General features: G+C 38.4%; 1 protein-coding gene across 1 annotated transcript; it reads right to left on the bottom strand.

The window, feature by feature from the left end:
- Window positions 1-1,847: 1,847 nt before the first annotated feature.
- LOC109391300 (40S ribosomal protein S27-like) lies at window positions 1,848-9,571 on the bottom strand. Its single transcript, XM_019658727.1, has 2 exons — window positions 9,508-9,571; window positions 1,848-2,104 (listed from the first exon to the last, which is right to left on the bottom strand). Exons 1-2 carry the CDS (start codon window positions 9,569-9,571, stop codon window positions 1,848-1,850), a joined length of 321 nt encoding a protein of 106 aa, XP_019514272.1.
- Window positions 9,572-16,967: the final 7,396 nt, after the last annotated feature.

Below are 16,967 nucleotides of genomic sequence, written 5' to 3'. Positions count from 1 at the left end.
CAGGCTCCAGGTCTTCAATGATTCTTTCTAAGTCTGAGGCCGCTCTCCAGAGAATGATCTGGAGGGCTCTCTGCTCTGAGCACATCTCTTTGGCGACAGCTCTGCATCTTCCTACTCAGCTTCTTCCCTTTCTAAAACTGTCTCAGCTTGTCTTTGAAATATTTGTGACATTAAAATGCAATTCTGTCTTCCCTCTTGCCTTTTCTCTGAACAGCAGTCCATAATTACCCCCTCTACCACCAACCATAAACCCCTAGAATGTCTGCATACATAATGTGTCATGCATGTGCTCAGCAGAATGTTTTTCTACCTAGAGAAAGCCTTGGGAATCTTACAAAGTCTTCAAGTTTCTATACCAGAATTTTAAGCACAGTATCTTTTTTTTTCTGCATTGAATATTGACCCCAGGCATCTTCTGTGGCTTTAAATTCTACAAAATTATTATTCAACTTACGTTCTTAGGGTGACATGGATGCCAGTACCTCACAGGCACTGTGGTTGGCTTGTCCTGGGATACTTGAGTTGCCTTATCCCCATTTCTCTTGCAAACTTAGTCAAGACTTGAAAGTTCATTTTCTTTTTATTAATTTCCGGTATACAAAACAATGTAATAGTTAGACATTAACACCGTCACAAAGTGATAACACCCTCTAAAGTTCATGATTTTTATTAGCTTTTGGATGTTATGTTTCCTGGAATGCCTCACACATGGTCTGGAGTTCTAAATTGTGTGCACAGTCACCTGTGTCATCGGCAGAAGCAACTTGGCTAAGGGTGTTACAACACTTTGGAAAGCTCCTGATAGAGTAGAATTTATCATCATCATCATCATCATAATACAGGATGAAGTTATTTGCACAGAAATATATTACCAGATAAATGCCCAGCATGGATATCAGGGTGGATTAGCCTTGCATGCCATTTAAAGAAAGAAAACTACTTTGTAATAGGAAAATTATTTTTATATCTCTGATCTCACCTGCTGCATTTCCCGTCCATTCTGCTGATAATTTCATACACTTTTATGAAGAGCAATTCCAGACTCCATTATTGTTCCAAGCTCTGACATTCTCATAGAAAATGAAAAACTGCCATAACCTACCCTCCTGCTCATAAAGTCCTAGAAGAGGGGCATCAGACCAGAGGATCTTCTGACTTAGGGTAAATTTTTATTCTTTTACATAAATCCCCCAGGCAGGAATAAGAAAGACATTTCAAACCCAATTCCAAATATTTCACTTGGAATCGCTCCCTGAGAAGAATGGAGCAGCTGCCAATTAGCATATCTGTAGATCTTCTGAACAAACTCAGTAATATTTTCATTAATAAGTTTACTTGAACAGAGCCCCCACCTGTCATCTGGGTATATACCCAATAGAAGAATTTTAAAAATAAAATAAAGAAGGTCAGATGATTATTTCTTACAATGCTTTTGTAAGGCATGGAGTTACAGAGCTGAAAGCATCATAAAGTCCAACTGGTCTACCCGAGCCCTCTCGTTTTACAGGTGAACAAACTAAGGCCCAAGGAGGTTAGGAGAGCTGTACAAGGGTCACAGAGCCAGCGCTGGTGCCCAAGTACCTTGACCACTGATCTAGTTTCTTCTCATACTGATAAAAATAATCACTAATACGCTATTTCATTATTTTCATAGCTTAGAGGTTTAACACAGTGATTTGTTTTCCCCAAGAGTTAATTATACCTAGTATTCACATGTCAATGTTCTTTCAGATACCCACTAAAACAACTGTAGTGTCACTAAAATGTAAATGTTGTGGTCCCATTTTCATTTTTACCCAAACCGTGTTTATTGGGATGGCTTCCTACACATCTTGATTCGGGATCTCTTAGTGCTGCTTCCCTCTGAAGCCGCAACCTTCTGGAAGCCTCGCTTTTCCTCCTGTAGGCTGGCAGAGGACGGTGGAGCTGCTAACACGGAAGACTGCCCTTTGTGCGTGGCTACAGGCAGTGGTGATTTTATAGCATCCTGGGCATTTCACACCCATGAAGTAGGAACTGGGGCTCTGCACCAGGCAGCTCTTCTTGTGTCTCCTCTTCTCTTCTGGAGAGGGAGGAAAGAGATCCTTTGTGAGAGAAATGTCCCCTTGGAGAAGTTATCACTGACAAAAAGGTACCGGTCGCATCTTCTTGATAACGAAATGTTGATATAATCATAAGGCTTAGTCTATCATATAAAATTATCATATTAAGGAAGTGAAACTACATGTTGGACCATAACAGTATCTAGTTTTCACTGTTTCATAAATTGAATTCCTACACAAGATTTCCTTGGTGAGCAACAAAAATGAAGTCTTATATTCAAGAACATTTAAATATCCCTTCAATGTTTGAACATCAGAACAGATAGGAAGGGGCAAACACAGGGCCACGAAAGTCTTTGGAGTAGCCATGAGTCCAGCAACTCTGACATCAAGCTTTAGAGGAGCCCAATTTGGGGGAACCATTTCGGATCAACCAGGAACAAAACCCAAAATGTGGATGGCTAAATGAAAGAGAAACTTTTCTTCAAAAAAACAAGTTACAGCACTACCATGAAAAGCCTTTGCAACAAAAAGAAAATGGATGGCAACCAAATCAATCTCGATGCACCCAAACTTAAGTCAAAAATAGCCTTTTCCCTGGATAGTCATAAAATGGTTCTCTATCCAGTTCCCCAGGGCACATTGAGTGGCCATTGTTCCCTACCTCCAGAATGTCTGTGACAAGAGGGGGAAGCCAACAAACCACAGTATTCACCTCTCAATTACCCTTAAAAACAGTACCAGCTTTAAATTCCAGTATTTCTAGGACATGCGAAACTCAGGTCAAACTGAGGTCAAATAGGCCAATATAGAAGTGGGCTCTTTGAACCCCTTAAATGCACAGGAAAGTTAAGTAGGGGCTGGTGAGATATAATGTCATAGGTCTAAATTTTCCCAAACTAGAAGGAAACATCAATTTGGACTCCAGGTTTAAAAGTAAAAGGGGTTATTTCAGGGAGTATCTTAGCTCAGCATTTTATAATAAAAATATCATGGACTGTGTGACTTATTACCAACAGAAATTTATTTCTTACAATTCTGGAGGCTGGAAGTCCAAGATCAGGGTGCCAGCATAATTGAGTTCTGGTGAGAGCTCTCTTCCAGGTTGCAGACGGTCAACTTCTCCTTGTACCCTCACATGGCAGAGAGGAGACAGGGGATGAAAACCTTCTCATAATTCTTATAAGGACACTAACCTCATTCATAACGGTTCTGCCCACAGGACCCCATCTAATCCTAATTACCTCCCAAAGACTCCACCTCCTAATAATATCCTACGGAGGGTAGAGTTTCGACATAGGGATTTTCAGGGACACAAACATTCAGTGCATAACAGGGAGTACTCATTCAATCACGCCTATAAAATATGAAGTTTCAAGTACCTCCAAGGAACTTAACCTTATTAGGCATTTGAGTTCTTTGGAGAAAGGGGGAAATCTCAGCAATTAAATTATCACTCTTCAGGAAGAGAATGTACTGTTTAATATTTCTTTGGATTTCATTACATTCCTGTTGGTGCTCTGTACTTCAATCCAGGAATATCCTGATCAGCCACCCCAATCTCCTGATACTTCAGAGACTGTGCATCGTCTGCTCCCATTTTGAAATGCTCTTGTTTGTATGTGTTAGCGTGGACAGAACTCTTTATCGATAGAAGTTTTTCTTTTTTTTTTTTTAAATGCATTTGTACCTCTAGGACAGAAACTCTAGGGTATTCTATGACTACCATAGGAAACTAATAAAATTAAAATGCAATATTGCTATTATCACATTACCAAAACCTAGAGAAACGAAATATGTTGTATAAAATTTCAACCATTTTATCACAACATGGGTTTTTCAATTCAAAAATGGTATCTGTGACTTCTAATAGTTTCCAAATTACCCTTTGATGACGGACTTCAGAGAGTGAGTCAACTGGATTTTAGTAGCAGTAGGCACTGTGATGCTGTGTTAACAGAAACAATAAAGTGCTCCGTCTTTTAACAACATCCTCTCCTTTTAACTTAGTGCCAAATAAACACAACTCCTGGAATAAAGATTTAACAGGAAAAAAAGGGAAAACTTCCCAACAAATAATAGTAGCAGCACTTAAAGCACACGAAGAATGAAGATACATCTCTGCCACCAGATCAGTAATGAATAAATAGGGCCCACTAATTTTTACTGTGCTGGCCATAAAACAGACCACACAGGCCTTCTCTTCTGGCATCTGTAAGTAGGACTTTAAAATCCTTACATGGCTTTCGCACCTGTAATGACTTAGGATGGTTCAGGGATGTCTAGAGGAAAAGGTGCTGAGCATTTTCTAACACACACAGTTAAAAATAATTTCCTGACTGTGAGCTACTGTGACCCAGAGAACAGCTTCAGGCCCAAACACCAGGGGTATTATTCTCTACTCACCTATTATCTACAGTAGCTTTTTTTTTTTAATGCGACTCATCAATTACCTCATATAAATTCATCCTCCAGCCCTAATGATTGATATAAATGTTCCCCATCCATGATAACATAATTTACAGCACCAACTTCCTTTCATCTACAGCTCTGCACAGGTTTTTGACTTGTACAAAGATCCCACATCACTTGAATTTTTCATATTGAATTCATTGCAAAAGCTGCAGCCCGGGATTCCCCTCACATGACATCTCATTTTCAGGACAATCTGTAAACACCATGGCAAACTGTAAGCCAGCCTGAGAGGAGGCTATGTTCATAGAGACCCCAAGGAACTGCTACTGCTGAAGGGAGAATCTCTCTTACCTAGTGTTGCTGCCCCCACACTTGTGACAGTTCCTGCTAGTGGCTGTGTTCTGACGGATGCTAGGACCGAGCTAACTCAGATATGGCAGAAATCATTTTCTGGTGGAGGCTTAGATAATTGTACAACCTCTGGTTCTCTGAGAACAATGCAGGGTCAGCAGGCTTATACACAGGCAGAAGACCCCCACATCCTCCCCACTCCAGTCCCAAAATTCCCACTGTCGTTGTGCTATACAGTGGTGTCTGTGTTATGGTGGAAATCCGACACTAAAGAATTTCAGGGGAGTCCCACAGATTCTGGGCATTGGTAACTTTTTCCCCTATAGCCCAATCCTAAACCTGCTGGTTTGAAAAACATTCACTCCTTTAAAAATTGTAGTTTGGATCTAGGATCTGTCATGGAAAAACCCACTTTAATCACTGGGAGGCATATATGTGACATATTTAAGTGGGCATGAAACAGTTAAACAGCAAAAGCAGCCAGTGAACAGCTTTTAACCAAGGGCTGCTGATGTCATGGGGGTCGCTGATAGCAAAACACAGGAAGTAACAATAAAGTAAATGACTCCTGAGTAGTGGGGCGATGGTTTTTTAACTAGTGCTCAGCCTGAACTTTGTTCTATTTCCCACCCCTGGAATCCACAAGAATCTTCATATCCTTTCCAACTGCTACTGCAAAGGAAAGATATGGACTTCTAGGCAGCTATAGAATAATAAACAAGTACCAAATGGGAGGCTAATCGTATTTCTAGCATTAACATGAATCCATATAGTAGGAGATGGGAAGCTAATAGCTAAAGCCACGAAAATCAGTACATGAGGAGTTTGCACTTGAAAGTGTCAACTCTGTTGTGGCAGATAGAGTAATAATTCTCCATAATTCGTGTATCAGCCCTGACACAAATAAGTGACCAGCCCTGTATGGGCCACTGTAAGATGGAATGCATTCATATGGGACATGGAGCAGCAGGACACCAGGTGATAATTGGAAAAACCAGTTGCCAGACCTGAACCTGGGCAGAGATGTTTTCCTAGGCATGTCTGTTGCTTCCCATGGATTTGGTTAGATCAGAGAGAGAACATAGAACTACAATATTATTCTTTCCAAATATTACTTAGAGTTTGTTTTTTCTATAGCTGTGCTTAATTTAACCATTTAGTAAACACATCTATTTCATTCTATCATAAGCATTTACTTGTTCATTTTTTTTCTTTATAAAGAATCTTCATGAATATTTCCAACAACTTCAAGTGACCATTTTTAAGGAGAGGAAACTCTACCAAAATGTCCCAAATTAGGTTTTCAAACAAGATCTTTATGTGCAGGTAAGCATGTTAAACAAAATGATGGATGACCTAGGCCTAGCCTTGTGTGGCTACATCTTGCATTGTACCTTTAATCCAAGGACATAATATTACCTCATATATTACAACTGTGTGAGCTACGATGTTTGACCAAACTGAGCCTTCAATAATGACTAGCATTTTGCATTTTATACAAAGAAATATGACTTTATCTAAGCCTATTACTCTAATTCACCAGTGAAAACCACTACATTATCCATTGTAGAAACATAGCCCAAATGTATAATTCAATTTTTCTCCCTTCCGCAGGAGAAAATGATTTCTCCACTTTTTAAAACCTTTTCATGTGGAAATATTATCAAACTTACACAAGTATTGCAAGAACAAAACAACTTCTGTGAAAATACACACACACACACACACACACACAGATTCTCGACTTTATCACATTAGTTCACCTCCTTCCTTCCTCTCTCCCTCTCTCTCTCCTGAACTACTTGAGAATAAGTTGCACACACCACACCCCTTTATCTTAGTACAATTACCAAATCACAAAACTTAACTTCAATGCAATACTATTTTCTAATATATTGACCACATTTAAATTTTACCAATTTCCCCCAATAAATCCTTATAGCAATTTTTTCTTTGATCCAGGTTCTAATACACCATCATAAATTTCATTTGGTTGCATGTCTCTTTAGTCTTCTTTAATCTAAAACAGCTCCTTGGCCATTCTTTATATTTCACAACACTGATATTTTTGAAGCATACAAACAGATCACTTGTTTTGTATAATGTCTCTAAATTGGGTTTTTATGATGTTTCCTTGTGATCAAATTCAGCTTATTCATTTTTGTAAGGTGTCAAAGTACATACTGACAACACAAGTGACTTCTTCTCAAGGTGTTCCAGTAGGGCCATATGGAACTGGTTAAGATCTTGGGATTCAACAGCAACTCCATCCCACTGTCCGAGGCAAAAAGAATGTTTTATTGTAAATACTTCTTCTATTAATTAAAGAGGAAATAAGCTGAAATCATTCTTTATGCTTTGACTGGAAGTCATTTATATTATGTACTATTTTACCTGTATATTTGTGTTTTAAAGTCTTTACTTAATAATTAAAAAATGGAAAATTTTTGCCTGATGTCAAGGAAATTTCTGGCATCAACACTCAAGTAGAAGTGCTCTTTAGAGGGAAGGAATACTTTTTATGTTTCAGTCTTATTAAATGTCTGGCTGACTCTAATTTAAACATAATATTTTAAGGTCCTACCTATCAGGCTTTCAGTGACAAAGAACAGTGGTATTACTTGCCATTTCACTCACCTGCTCATTGTTTAATCATTCTTGCCTTTATTTCTTCTTTCTGTCTTTCTGTCTTGCTTTCCTTTCCATCCGCATACTCATATTCCTTCATTCCTTCCTTCTTTGGACAATCATTTAATCTACTCTTGTATTCCTGTGCTCCAAAGTCCTGATGGTTAGATGCCAGAAAACAGTGATACTTCTCAAAAATCAGCACCCTCTCTTTCTCTTATACCATTACCCTTGACCTGGACATAAAACCCCTCCTTAGGTAGTAAATGATTGGAAACACACACACACACACACACACACACACACACACACAGTTTAAATATTATTTAATTCATTCTTTCATTATTCACCTAAATAGTTGCAAATTGATAAGTATGTATTTTCTATTTTCATTTACTATGATATGGCAGGTTGTTCACTGCCGATTAAAAGACTTCCAGAGAATCAGCTGAAAAGCTCTTCATTGCTTGTCACTAGACAAGCCTATTAACTTTCCCCAACCTCCCATTATTCAACCAAGTCTATGCCATCCACAGTATTTCAGAGAACTTGATGTGGGGGATTAAATGAAGCAAAATATGTAAAGGCACGCTATAAACTGTAAAAAGCTAAACAAATATAAACTATGGTTTTCCTTATATTCCTTGAGTTTGCTTAAGGCTCAAACTAATATGCATGTGTGTGCACTGGTTCTGAAGACACCAATTGAAAGAAAAAGATACAGTGTCTCAACTGGAATGGTAAATTCAAGTTACTAAAAGTATATTAGGTTTTCTCTATGTACATCTGATGATTAAGTTAGAGAACTTGTCCTAGAAAAAGTGCTATGTACCTCATTGCTAAATATTGCTAGGGTCACCTTCCAAGTACCTCCCTTGGGAAGCTATTCACTGACACCAGTGCCTAGTCCACCCTTCAAAGAAATTTTGGAATTCCTTTTCTGGAATAGCCATCAGAACTGTCATCATATTACCCTTGATGTCCTGAGTGTCATCAAAATGTCTTCCTTTCAATATTTCCTCTATCTTTGGGTAAAAAAAAGAAGTCATTGGGGGCCAGATCAGGTGAGTAGAGAGGGTGTTCCAATACAGTTATTTGTTTACTGGCTAAAAACTCCCTCACAGACAGTGTTGTGTGAGCTAGTGCATTGTCGTGATACAAGAGCCATGAATTGTTGGCGAAAAGTTCAGGTCGTCTAACTTCACTTCAGCACTTCCAAATAGTAAATCTAGTTAACTGTTTGTCTAGTTGGTACAAATTCATAATGAATAATCCCTCTGATATCAAAAACGGTTAGCAACATCGTTGCAACAAGTTCACGAACTTAATTGTCAGACTTCAGTATATCCTAGGAGCCCTACCTCTGAAAATGAAAATTTAGTTAGGTCAATGATCTATTTAAAGATTTGGTTACTTCAGAGAAAAGGAAGAAAAAAATGAAGAAGAGTATTTTATGTACCTATGCTTATTCTGTCTATCTCTCTATATAGATTATATATGTATATACATATATATATACATATTACATGTTATGTTATATGTTACATGTTATGTAACATATACTATATATTTCATATAATATATTAGAGAGAAAGAGAAATTGAGGAAGAAAGAGCTTGTCTTGTCTTCACTTATTAAATTCCACCCCCCAAAACAAAAGAAGAGCAGCGCTGCAACACAGAATACCCCTGGGTCTGGCAGTCTGACTAAACACGGAGGATTTCCTATATAAGGAACCCAACTTTAATGCTGTTGCTATTGTACACCTGATGACCCACTGTCTTTTGATAAATTTCAAGTGTTAAGTTGCTTGTTTTTCTTCGCTAAACAAAGAGCCAAATGCATCGCCTGTGCTTTGCTTTCTTTAATGCCACTATTGTTCAGGGATTCGCTCAGCCAGCTAGGGGAATAGCACGTGGATACTGAACACAAAAGAGGCAGCAGGTTCCCAATGCAGCCTCCAAAAGATGAGGCTGTCCCTGCACCCTGCATGGGATGGAATGAAACTGTGTTTTGTCCAAAATTTAAAAGCCTGACCTGCGGGTCCTTAGAGGAGAAAAAGATTTCCTACGAGGTGACATCTGGATTCTCTCCTTGCTTCTGCTACTACTGCTGTTTTTACCACCATTTTCCATATCCCCATTTCTTTGCTGCAACTGTCAAAATTTAAGTTTGAAAATATTTTATCCAGCCCTCTTGCACTAAATAATTCCGGTACAAGGAAAGCTTATGATTTCTCAAGCGGATATATTTAAAAAGGGTTTAGAGGCACTACCATTTCTTCCAGAAATTTTAATAAGCATATAGAAATAGCCAGCTGGCTAATCCAGGGAATATCCCCCCTCCCTGTTCATTTTATAGAAAGATCCTGTGGTCAGGAAATATAAAGCTTTCAACACATTGACCACAGCTAGGATTATAGCCTCATATGGTAGAGCTTTTTCCCACTGTCTTTTTCTGGGTGTTGGCAATATCCAGCCGTCCTCTCATCGGTGTCAAAGTCACCTTCACCCCTCACTCACCGGGGAGAACTTCAAAATTGACTGCACTAATGAGGGAGTCTGGAATTGAGACATTACATGTAAATCCATCAGTGTGATTAAACTTAACATGCACACTGTGTGTGCTTGGTACTTTCAAAGAGCCTGGCTATTAAATGGCTTCATATTTTTATACCTTTTGGCACCCTCATAAAAGGACTTAAGGAAACAGAATTTTTCCTCCACTGCTACAGATGGACTAAGGCTAAGAAGCTATTAAATAATTTGAAACATCTCAGGTTCATTGATAAATCAAGTCGGTAGCTCTGCAAAATACTTTTAAATGTATAAAAACATATATATTAATAAGGTTATATGTATATGTAAAAGCAGATATATGGTGCAAAAGCTATTAAGTTGCAAATAAAGTAAAACCTCATTAATTCAGACTCTCTTAAATCAGAATTTCTGCTCTAACAGAGGTCTGGCTGAGAAGTTTGCCTTTACCATATCAATGGAGAAAAGACTTGCTGAAGAAATTACTAATGTAAATAAAGATTACAGGGAGAGTACATAAACTGTTTAAGAGAATACATTGTTTTTAGTATCCTCAAGCATTTAGGAGCACCCATTTACATAAAAATAATTGAGAGTATAATTACAATACAATCTTATGTATTAATCAAAGTTAGCACTCTAAGGACTTCTAAAAAGAATTTTTAATTATTGTAGGTCCACCTCTATATACTTGAAAGAGGTAAAGTTGCATCCTTTTTAAAGATTGTATAGTTCAAACTTCTCACAAATGTATGCACATCTTTGTCTAGTTGATGTAAATTAATAAGCTGTTAAAATATCCATCATGTTATTTATACATTAATATGCTGGATTTGTTTTGGCATTTCAAGTCCTGTGACAAAACTTAGTATTTCTGTATTTCTGTGGCACATATGGATACATACTTGCATTCATAATGTTAAGAATGGCAGTATGGAATGGTAGAATGAACATACACTTACCCCCTCTGCCACTCTCCTGCAGGGTGAGCTTGGGTCTTAACCGAAGCCTAGGTTTCCTCCCCTGTAAAATCAAGAGAGGTGCTTTAGTACCCATCTTACATCTCAAACTTGTTGCAAGGATCAAATCAAATGATGTTCCTTACATTAATGAAAGTACTTCACAAAGTGAAATGCAAACAGTTTACAATTATTTTACCTATATAACAGATATTTATATTTTTTAGAAGGAAATATTGATGATGCAGACCATATTAAAATATCCAGATATAAATTTCAAGTTCATTATTACCTGAAAAAGATAGCATGTCCTAGCTTGGGATGAAACTAGAATAAAGGAAATTGAAGCAATAGGTAAATACCTATTCATTCTATTTATCATCTAGAGTGTAGCATTAGGGATTGAAACCATAAAGTATTTTAGCAATTTGTAGAAACCTTCCCAATTTTAAAAATCTGAGATTCATGCTTAAGTTAAGTAGGATTGAAATGAAATTCTGACAAATGTACAGGGTTTAAGAAACACAGGCTGAGCCAATCCAAGGGGCAGATAACGCAGTATGCCCACACCAGGATCCCTTGCAGCCTGGTTCATCTGTCCTAATGCAGCCAGGACCTAGCACAATGTCTGGAACATAGGTAGCACTCAACAATTTGTTGTGCTAAGATGCCTCTTGGCCAGCTATCAGGTAATCCCATACAGATTCACACATACAGATCAACATATTTGCCTTCAAGGATAAGATTATAAATTTCACAAGGTAAAAAAAACAAACAAACAAAAAAACAGGTCTGTCTTGTTACTGATGTATCCCCAGATTCTACTCATGTATCCTCAGTAACTGCTCAGTAAGAATCTGTTGAATGAATGAGCAACTACTATATGCCACATTTTATGTAAGTTGATTAAGACATGGTCTTTATACTTAACGTATATAATGTGGGGTGCCCAGAGAGAGACTTTTTATAATATGACAATGGGATAAGTGCCATGTTATGAAGAAAGTGCTCTGAGAACATAAAGTATTGATTTGTTATCCCAGTTGCACATGAGAACCACCAGAAGCAATACCTGTGTCTGAGATCAAATAAATCAGAGGATGGGGCTTAGACATCAGTATATTTTTAAACTCTCACTAGGTGATTTTCATGTGCAGCCAGGGTTGAGAACCATGGGAAGAGAACTTAAAAACAGTTATTATAACAGGAGATAACGGAGTTAGGAAAGAAATTTTTCCCAGATGAGGTGATTTTTATACTGAGCCTGTTTATCCCTATGATCCAGTGAGCCCAGAAAAAGGCTAAGATTTCTTCCTCTTCCCAATTTCCAGCAGTGTCCTTCTCCAGGGACTATGAAGACCAGTTCCTCCCATATACTGCTCTTCCAGACACTTTGAAGTTCTAAATCCCAAGGACTTAAAGGGGCCTTAGAGAATTTTAAGATTCCTAAATCATACATACTTCATTGGAGAGTAAGTTTCAATATCTCAATCTGGAACAAGGCTGGAACAAAAGGGAGAACAAGGACCTTGTGATTCTCGATGAACTGCCTTATGTTGTCTGATTTTCTTCACTTTGGGAGTTCTTCGCATGTAGTCATACCCAATGGCATGTTGTTTCCTGATTTAATGAGGACTGGCATGATCTGAGAAGTCAAGATACTATCTTTATCTGCCATAAGTTTCAATCATGATCACACCTAGCTGTGTTATCTTATACTCACTTTTCTTTATAATAAGTAAATAACCTGGTACACCATATTAGAAAGGAAAACAATGGAGTTCTTTATCTTATTGTCCTGACCATCCATCCTCAACTAAGTTGTAGGAACATGTTTCACCCTATTCTTTTTTTGTTGTTTACTGGGGTGAAGCCATGGTCATTGGTTACACATTGCTTTCATTCTACAATGGCATAGTTCATTCTTTTAGGGAGGGTGCAGTTCACAGTGGCCCATGTGGGGATTGAACCGGCAACCTTGGTGTTATCAGCACCACACTCTAACCAACTGAGCTAACCAGTCGCACCTGGTTTCACCCTATTCTTATAACTAATGCCAAAAATTGTAATACCAAAAAGTATTCATTGTAATGGGATCAGATATTTTTTACGGCCTTTTCTTCAAAACTACTGAAAGATATGCAGAAAGAAATTCAACGCTAATATCTAGAATAAAAACCAAAGCCCTAAGCTCTTATGTAGAGGAAAGAGCAGTTTGGAAATAAAGTTCTAATCACATTTCTATCAAGAGCTACATGCACAAGGTTGGGCGAGCCATTCTCTAAGCATCTATAAAATGAAGTGGTCAGATTGATGATGTTAAAAGAATCTTTTCCATGCTAACATTCTGTCCCATTTTAAATTCAGCCTAATAACAACAGTTTCCAAATGCATCCAAGGCAGGCAAGAGAATATCCTGAGGTAAGAAAAAGCCTAGCCTCCCCCAGTGCATTCAACTTTTGTTTATAGATTCCAACATTAAAAATCATTTGAAGTTTGATCTCATCACCATCACCTTTGGATAGGGCCTTTTACGTGTCACTCTAAGTACCTTAGCACCACAGCAGTTCTATCCTGACCAAGTTCTGAAGAATCCTTAAAGATCTTTTATATATATGTACACACACACATACACACACATCTCATATATGTGTGTACATATATACATAACACATACATGTATACGAGGACTGACAGTCAAGTTCGTGAACTCATCCTAGAAAAAGTGCTGCATACCTCATTGCTGACTATCACTATGGTCACCTTCAAAGTACTCCCCTTAGGAAGCTATGCACCGATGCCAGTGCCTAGTCCACCCTTCAAAGCAATTTGGAGCTCTTTTTCTGGAATGGCAATCAGAGCTGTCATCATATTACCCTAAATGTCCTGAATGTCATCAAAATGTCTTCCTTTCACTATTTCCTTTATCTTCGGGTAAGAAAGAAGTCATTGGGGGCCAGATGAGGTGAGTAGGGAGGGTGTTCCAATACAGTTATTTGTTTACTGACTAAAAACTCCCTCACAGACAGTGCTGTGGGAGCTGGTGCATTGTTGTGATGCAAGAGTCATGAATTGTTGGTGAAAAAGTGCAGGTCGTCTAACTTATTCATGCAGCCTTTTCAGCACTTCCAAATAGTAAACTTAGTTAACTGTTTGTCCAGTTGGTACAAATTCATAATGAATAATCCCTCTGATATCAGAAAAGGTGAGTAACATCATTTTGACTCTTGATTTGGACTGACAGAACATTTTTGGTCATGGAGAATTGACTGCCTTCCATTGTGCACTTTGATGCTTTGTTTCAGGGTTGAATTGGTACACTCCTGTTTCATTGCCAGTGATAACAGGGCCCAAAACATCGTCTTGACTCTCCAAAAGGTCTTGGCAAACTTCGACTCTCCTTTGCTTTTGTTCATCATTGAGCTCCTTCGGGACCATTTTTGCACACACCTTTCTCATGCCAAGATTTTCAGTTAAGATTTCCCTGTTTCTCTATCGTTTACTTGGTCTGTTATGCTTCTCAGTCAGCCAATGATTCTGACATACAATTTCATGAATTTCTGCAATGTTTCCTTCATTTCTGCTTGTTACTGGCCGCCCTGACCTTTCTTCATTAGTGACACTTCTCTCCTCTCAGAAAAATGTTTAATCTGGTTGTACACTGCCGTTTTCTTCATGGCATTATCCCCATAAACTTGGACTAACATGTCCCTGATTTCACTTGCCAAGATTAAACTTGCCAAGTTTAACAAGAAATGTAATGTTTGTTCGTTGCTCTAATTCAAGCTCATTCTTGCGATGGCACACAAAAACACACAACAATAAGGATCGCCACTCAGCAAAACACCACCACACATCAACATGAACACAGCTGCACTGATATACCAAGGTTATGAAACCTTATTGAGCTGTTTGTACAGTGCCGCCAGTGTAAGCGCATGGTGGCAAGTTCGCGGACTTAAATGTCAGACCTCGTGTGTGTGTGTGTGTGTGTGTGTGTGTGTGTGTGTGTTTGTATATATCTGTTTATAAGCATAGGCAGCCCACATGGACTTTATTGGTCCCTAGAAACTTTTTCGCACACAAATATTGCTCATCTATATGAAAGAGCCCTAGCTCATGTGTTCTAGTTCTCTGCGTAAGGAAGGCTTTGCATGGATAAAATGAAAGGGATACAAGGTAGCAAAAGGCAACATACAAAATGCAGTCATCATTACTGTTTTAGGTCTCATGATACTTAAGCAAGGACTATAAATCAAGGAATAAAAGGATACATGAATAGAATGACGGGGCAGGTCAGTCCTAAAGACCGTTATACCTTCAGGCCTACCGTCAATGAATCCAACAAGTGTATTTAATTCAACCATAGACTTACAGACCTAACAGAGCCTGAAAGAATTCATGCCCACTACTGCCTGTGGAAACGCAAAAAAAGGTGCTTCGGGGGAAGCATAAACTCCTCCCTCTTTCCCTATAGTTTTCATGGGCCCTTCTTTCGTATTGAGATTTTGCGTATTTCCTATAGAACCCCTAAAACCTTTGTTATATGCTCTTTGTGGCCAGGTGCTTATGGAACCAAAAACTTGTCAAGAAACCAACTGGACAGAAAAGGAATTTAACATGCATCTGATCAGCATCATGAATTATATTATTAACCAACCCGGGGTATGAATGATGGCAGGTCCAAAGGAGAATTAAAACCACCCAAATCTTCCCCATAGCTGAGAAGGGCCACAAAGGACCTAACTGATTATAAGGTTAGAAATTACATTTTCAAGTTCCCATCTGGAGGCATGTTTGTTTCTTGCTGTGTAAGTTTGCTCCTGAGTTCTTCAATGGTCTGTTTTGAAAGGGTGAGACTGACTGAAACAAATGCCTCTGTCTAAGGACTTAAAAAAAAAATCAGGGAAAACAATATAGGGATATAAATGTCTGTGCCCACAGCCAAGATAAAAAATGCAAAGTCTGGGCCACCTTGCCTTTAATTTTCTAACTGCTGTTTTGTAAGGCTGTGTCATGCTTCTCAGTTCAAACACGCTTTGGCTCTTTATTATTCATGGACCTTTTTCTCAGTCAGTGGTGTTGAATAATAAAACAGCCCAGGATCAAATGGGCCAATTCTCCACGCCTGACACCAACTGCTACTGTTCGCTGGGCTCTGCCAAGCGTTGCCTCTGATAATGAGTGGGATTTGGTTAAACAGTAAATTAATGAATAATGAAATATCCAGGTTGATCAGTTAGAGAGCACGCTTGCTTTGCCCTGGGCTAAACGCTTGGGGCAGAAATTACTCTCAAACGGCACTTGCCTGGCTGCTGGTCTGGATAACTATTTTACAGCCTATTGCTTGACAGAATGCTGGGGAGGGGGGAAAGCAGTGGGGAAGAGAAAAGGAAGAAGGACAGAGTTATTAACAGCAAAAAAAAAAAAAAGAGGAAGAATAACCTAGTTATCACCTTGTAGGTTTCTAAACTGCATGTGTAAGAACAAAGTCACAAATATGATCTAGAGCAGTCAGAGTTCCAAAATTCCCAACACATGTTTAACATCAAGGAGAAATGATGAATGAAAACAGTCTTCTGCCTGTGCCTATGCACATATGTGATTAAATGTAGAACAATTCAACTGCAAACTCAAGTTTCTGTGTCGGCCTTAGAATGATGATGTGCAGGTAAGTCACCCAGTGTCCAGTTAACAGGAAAACTCTACCCTCATTTTAAGGTTTCATGCTCTGGTTCTTAGATACACCCCGTTCTACAAATTTGAAAATATTAAAAATAGGATGGCTTTCCAAATGACCTCCATTAGAAAAGTGTCATTGCAACTGAGATTATATATATATACACACACACACGTATACATATATACATATATACACATGTATACATATATACACATATGTATACACATATACATAAATGCGTGTGTACATATATGTGTGCACATGTGTATACATATGTACACATATGTATGCATGTGTACATGTGTGTGAGCATGTATATATGTGTGTATACATACATACATATATACCTAGA

The sequence above is a fragment of the Hipposideros armiger genome, unplaced genomic scaffold, assembly GCF_001890085.2.
Source record: "Hipposideros armiger isolate ML-2016 unplaced genomic scaffold, ASM189008v1 scaffold_288, whole genome shotgun sequence".
NCBI classification, from domain to species: Eukaryota; Metazoa; Chordata; class Mammalia; order Chiroptera; family Hipposideridae; genus Hipposideros; species Hipposideros armiger.
This window is presented reverse-complemented; position numbering and strand designations above follow the sequence as displayed.

Bases quoted from the DNA above. Each gene is read 5' to 3' on its own strand.
- LOC109391300 (XM_019658727.1), bottom strand. From the start codon at position 9,571: ATGGAAAATGGTGGTAAAAACAGCAGTAGTAGCAGAAGCAAGGAGAGA. The intron at 2,105-9,507 runs GTAGGAAATCTT...AACTTCTCCAAG, and splicing joins GAGAATCCAGATGTCACCTC to GGGACATTTCTCTCACAAAG.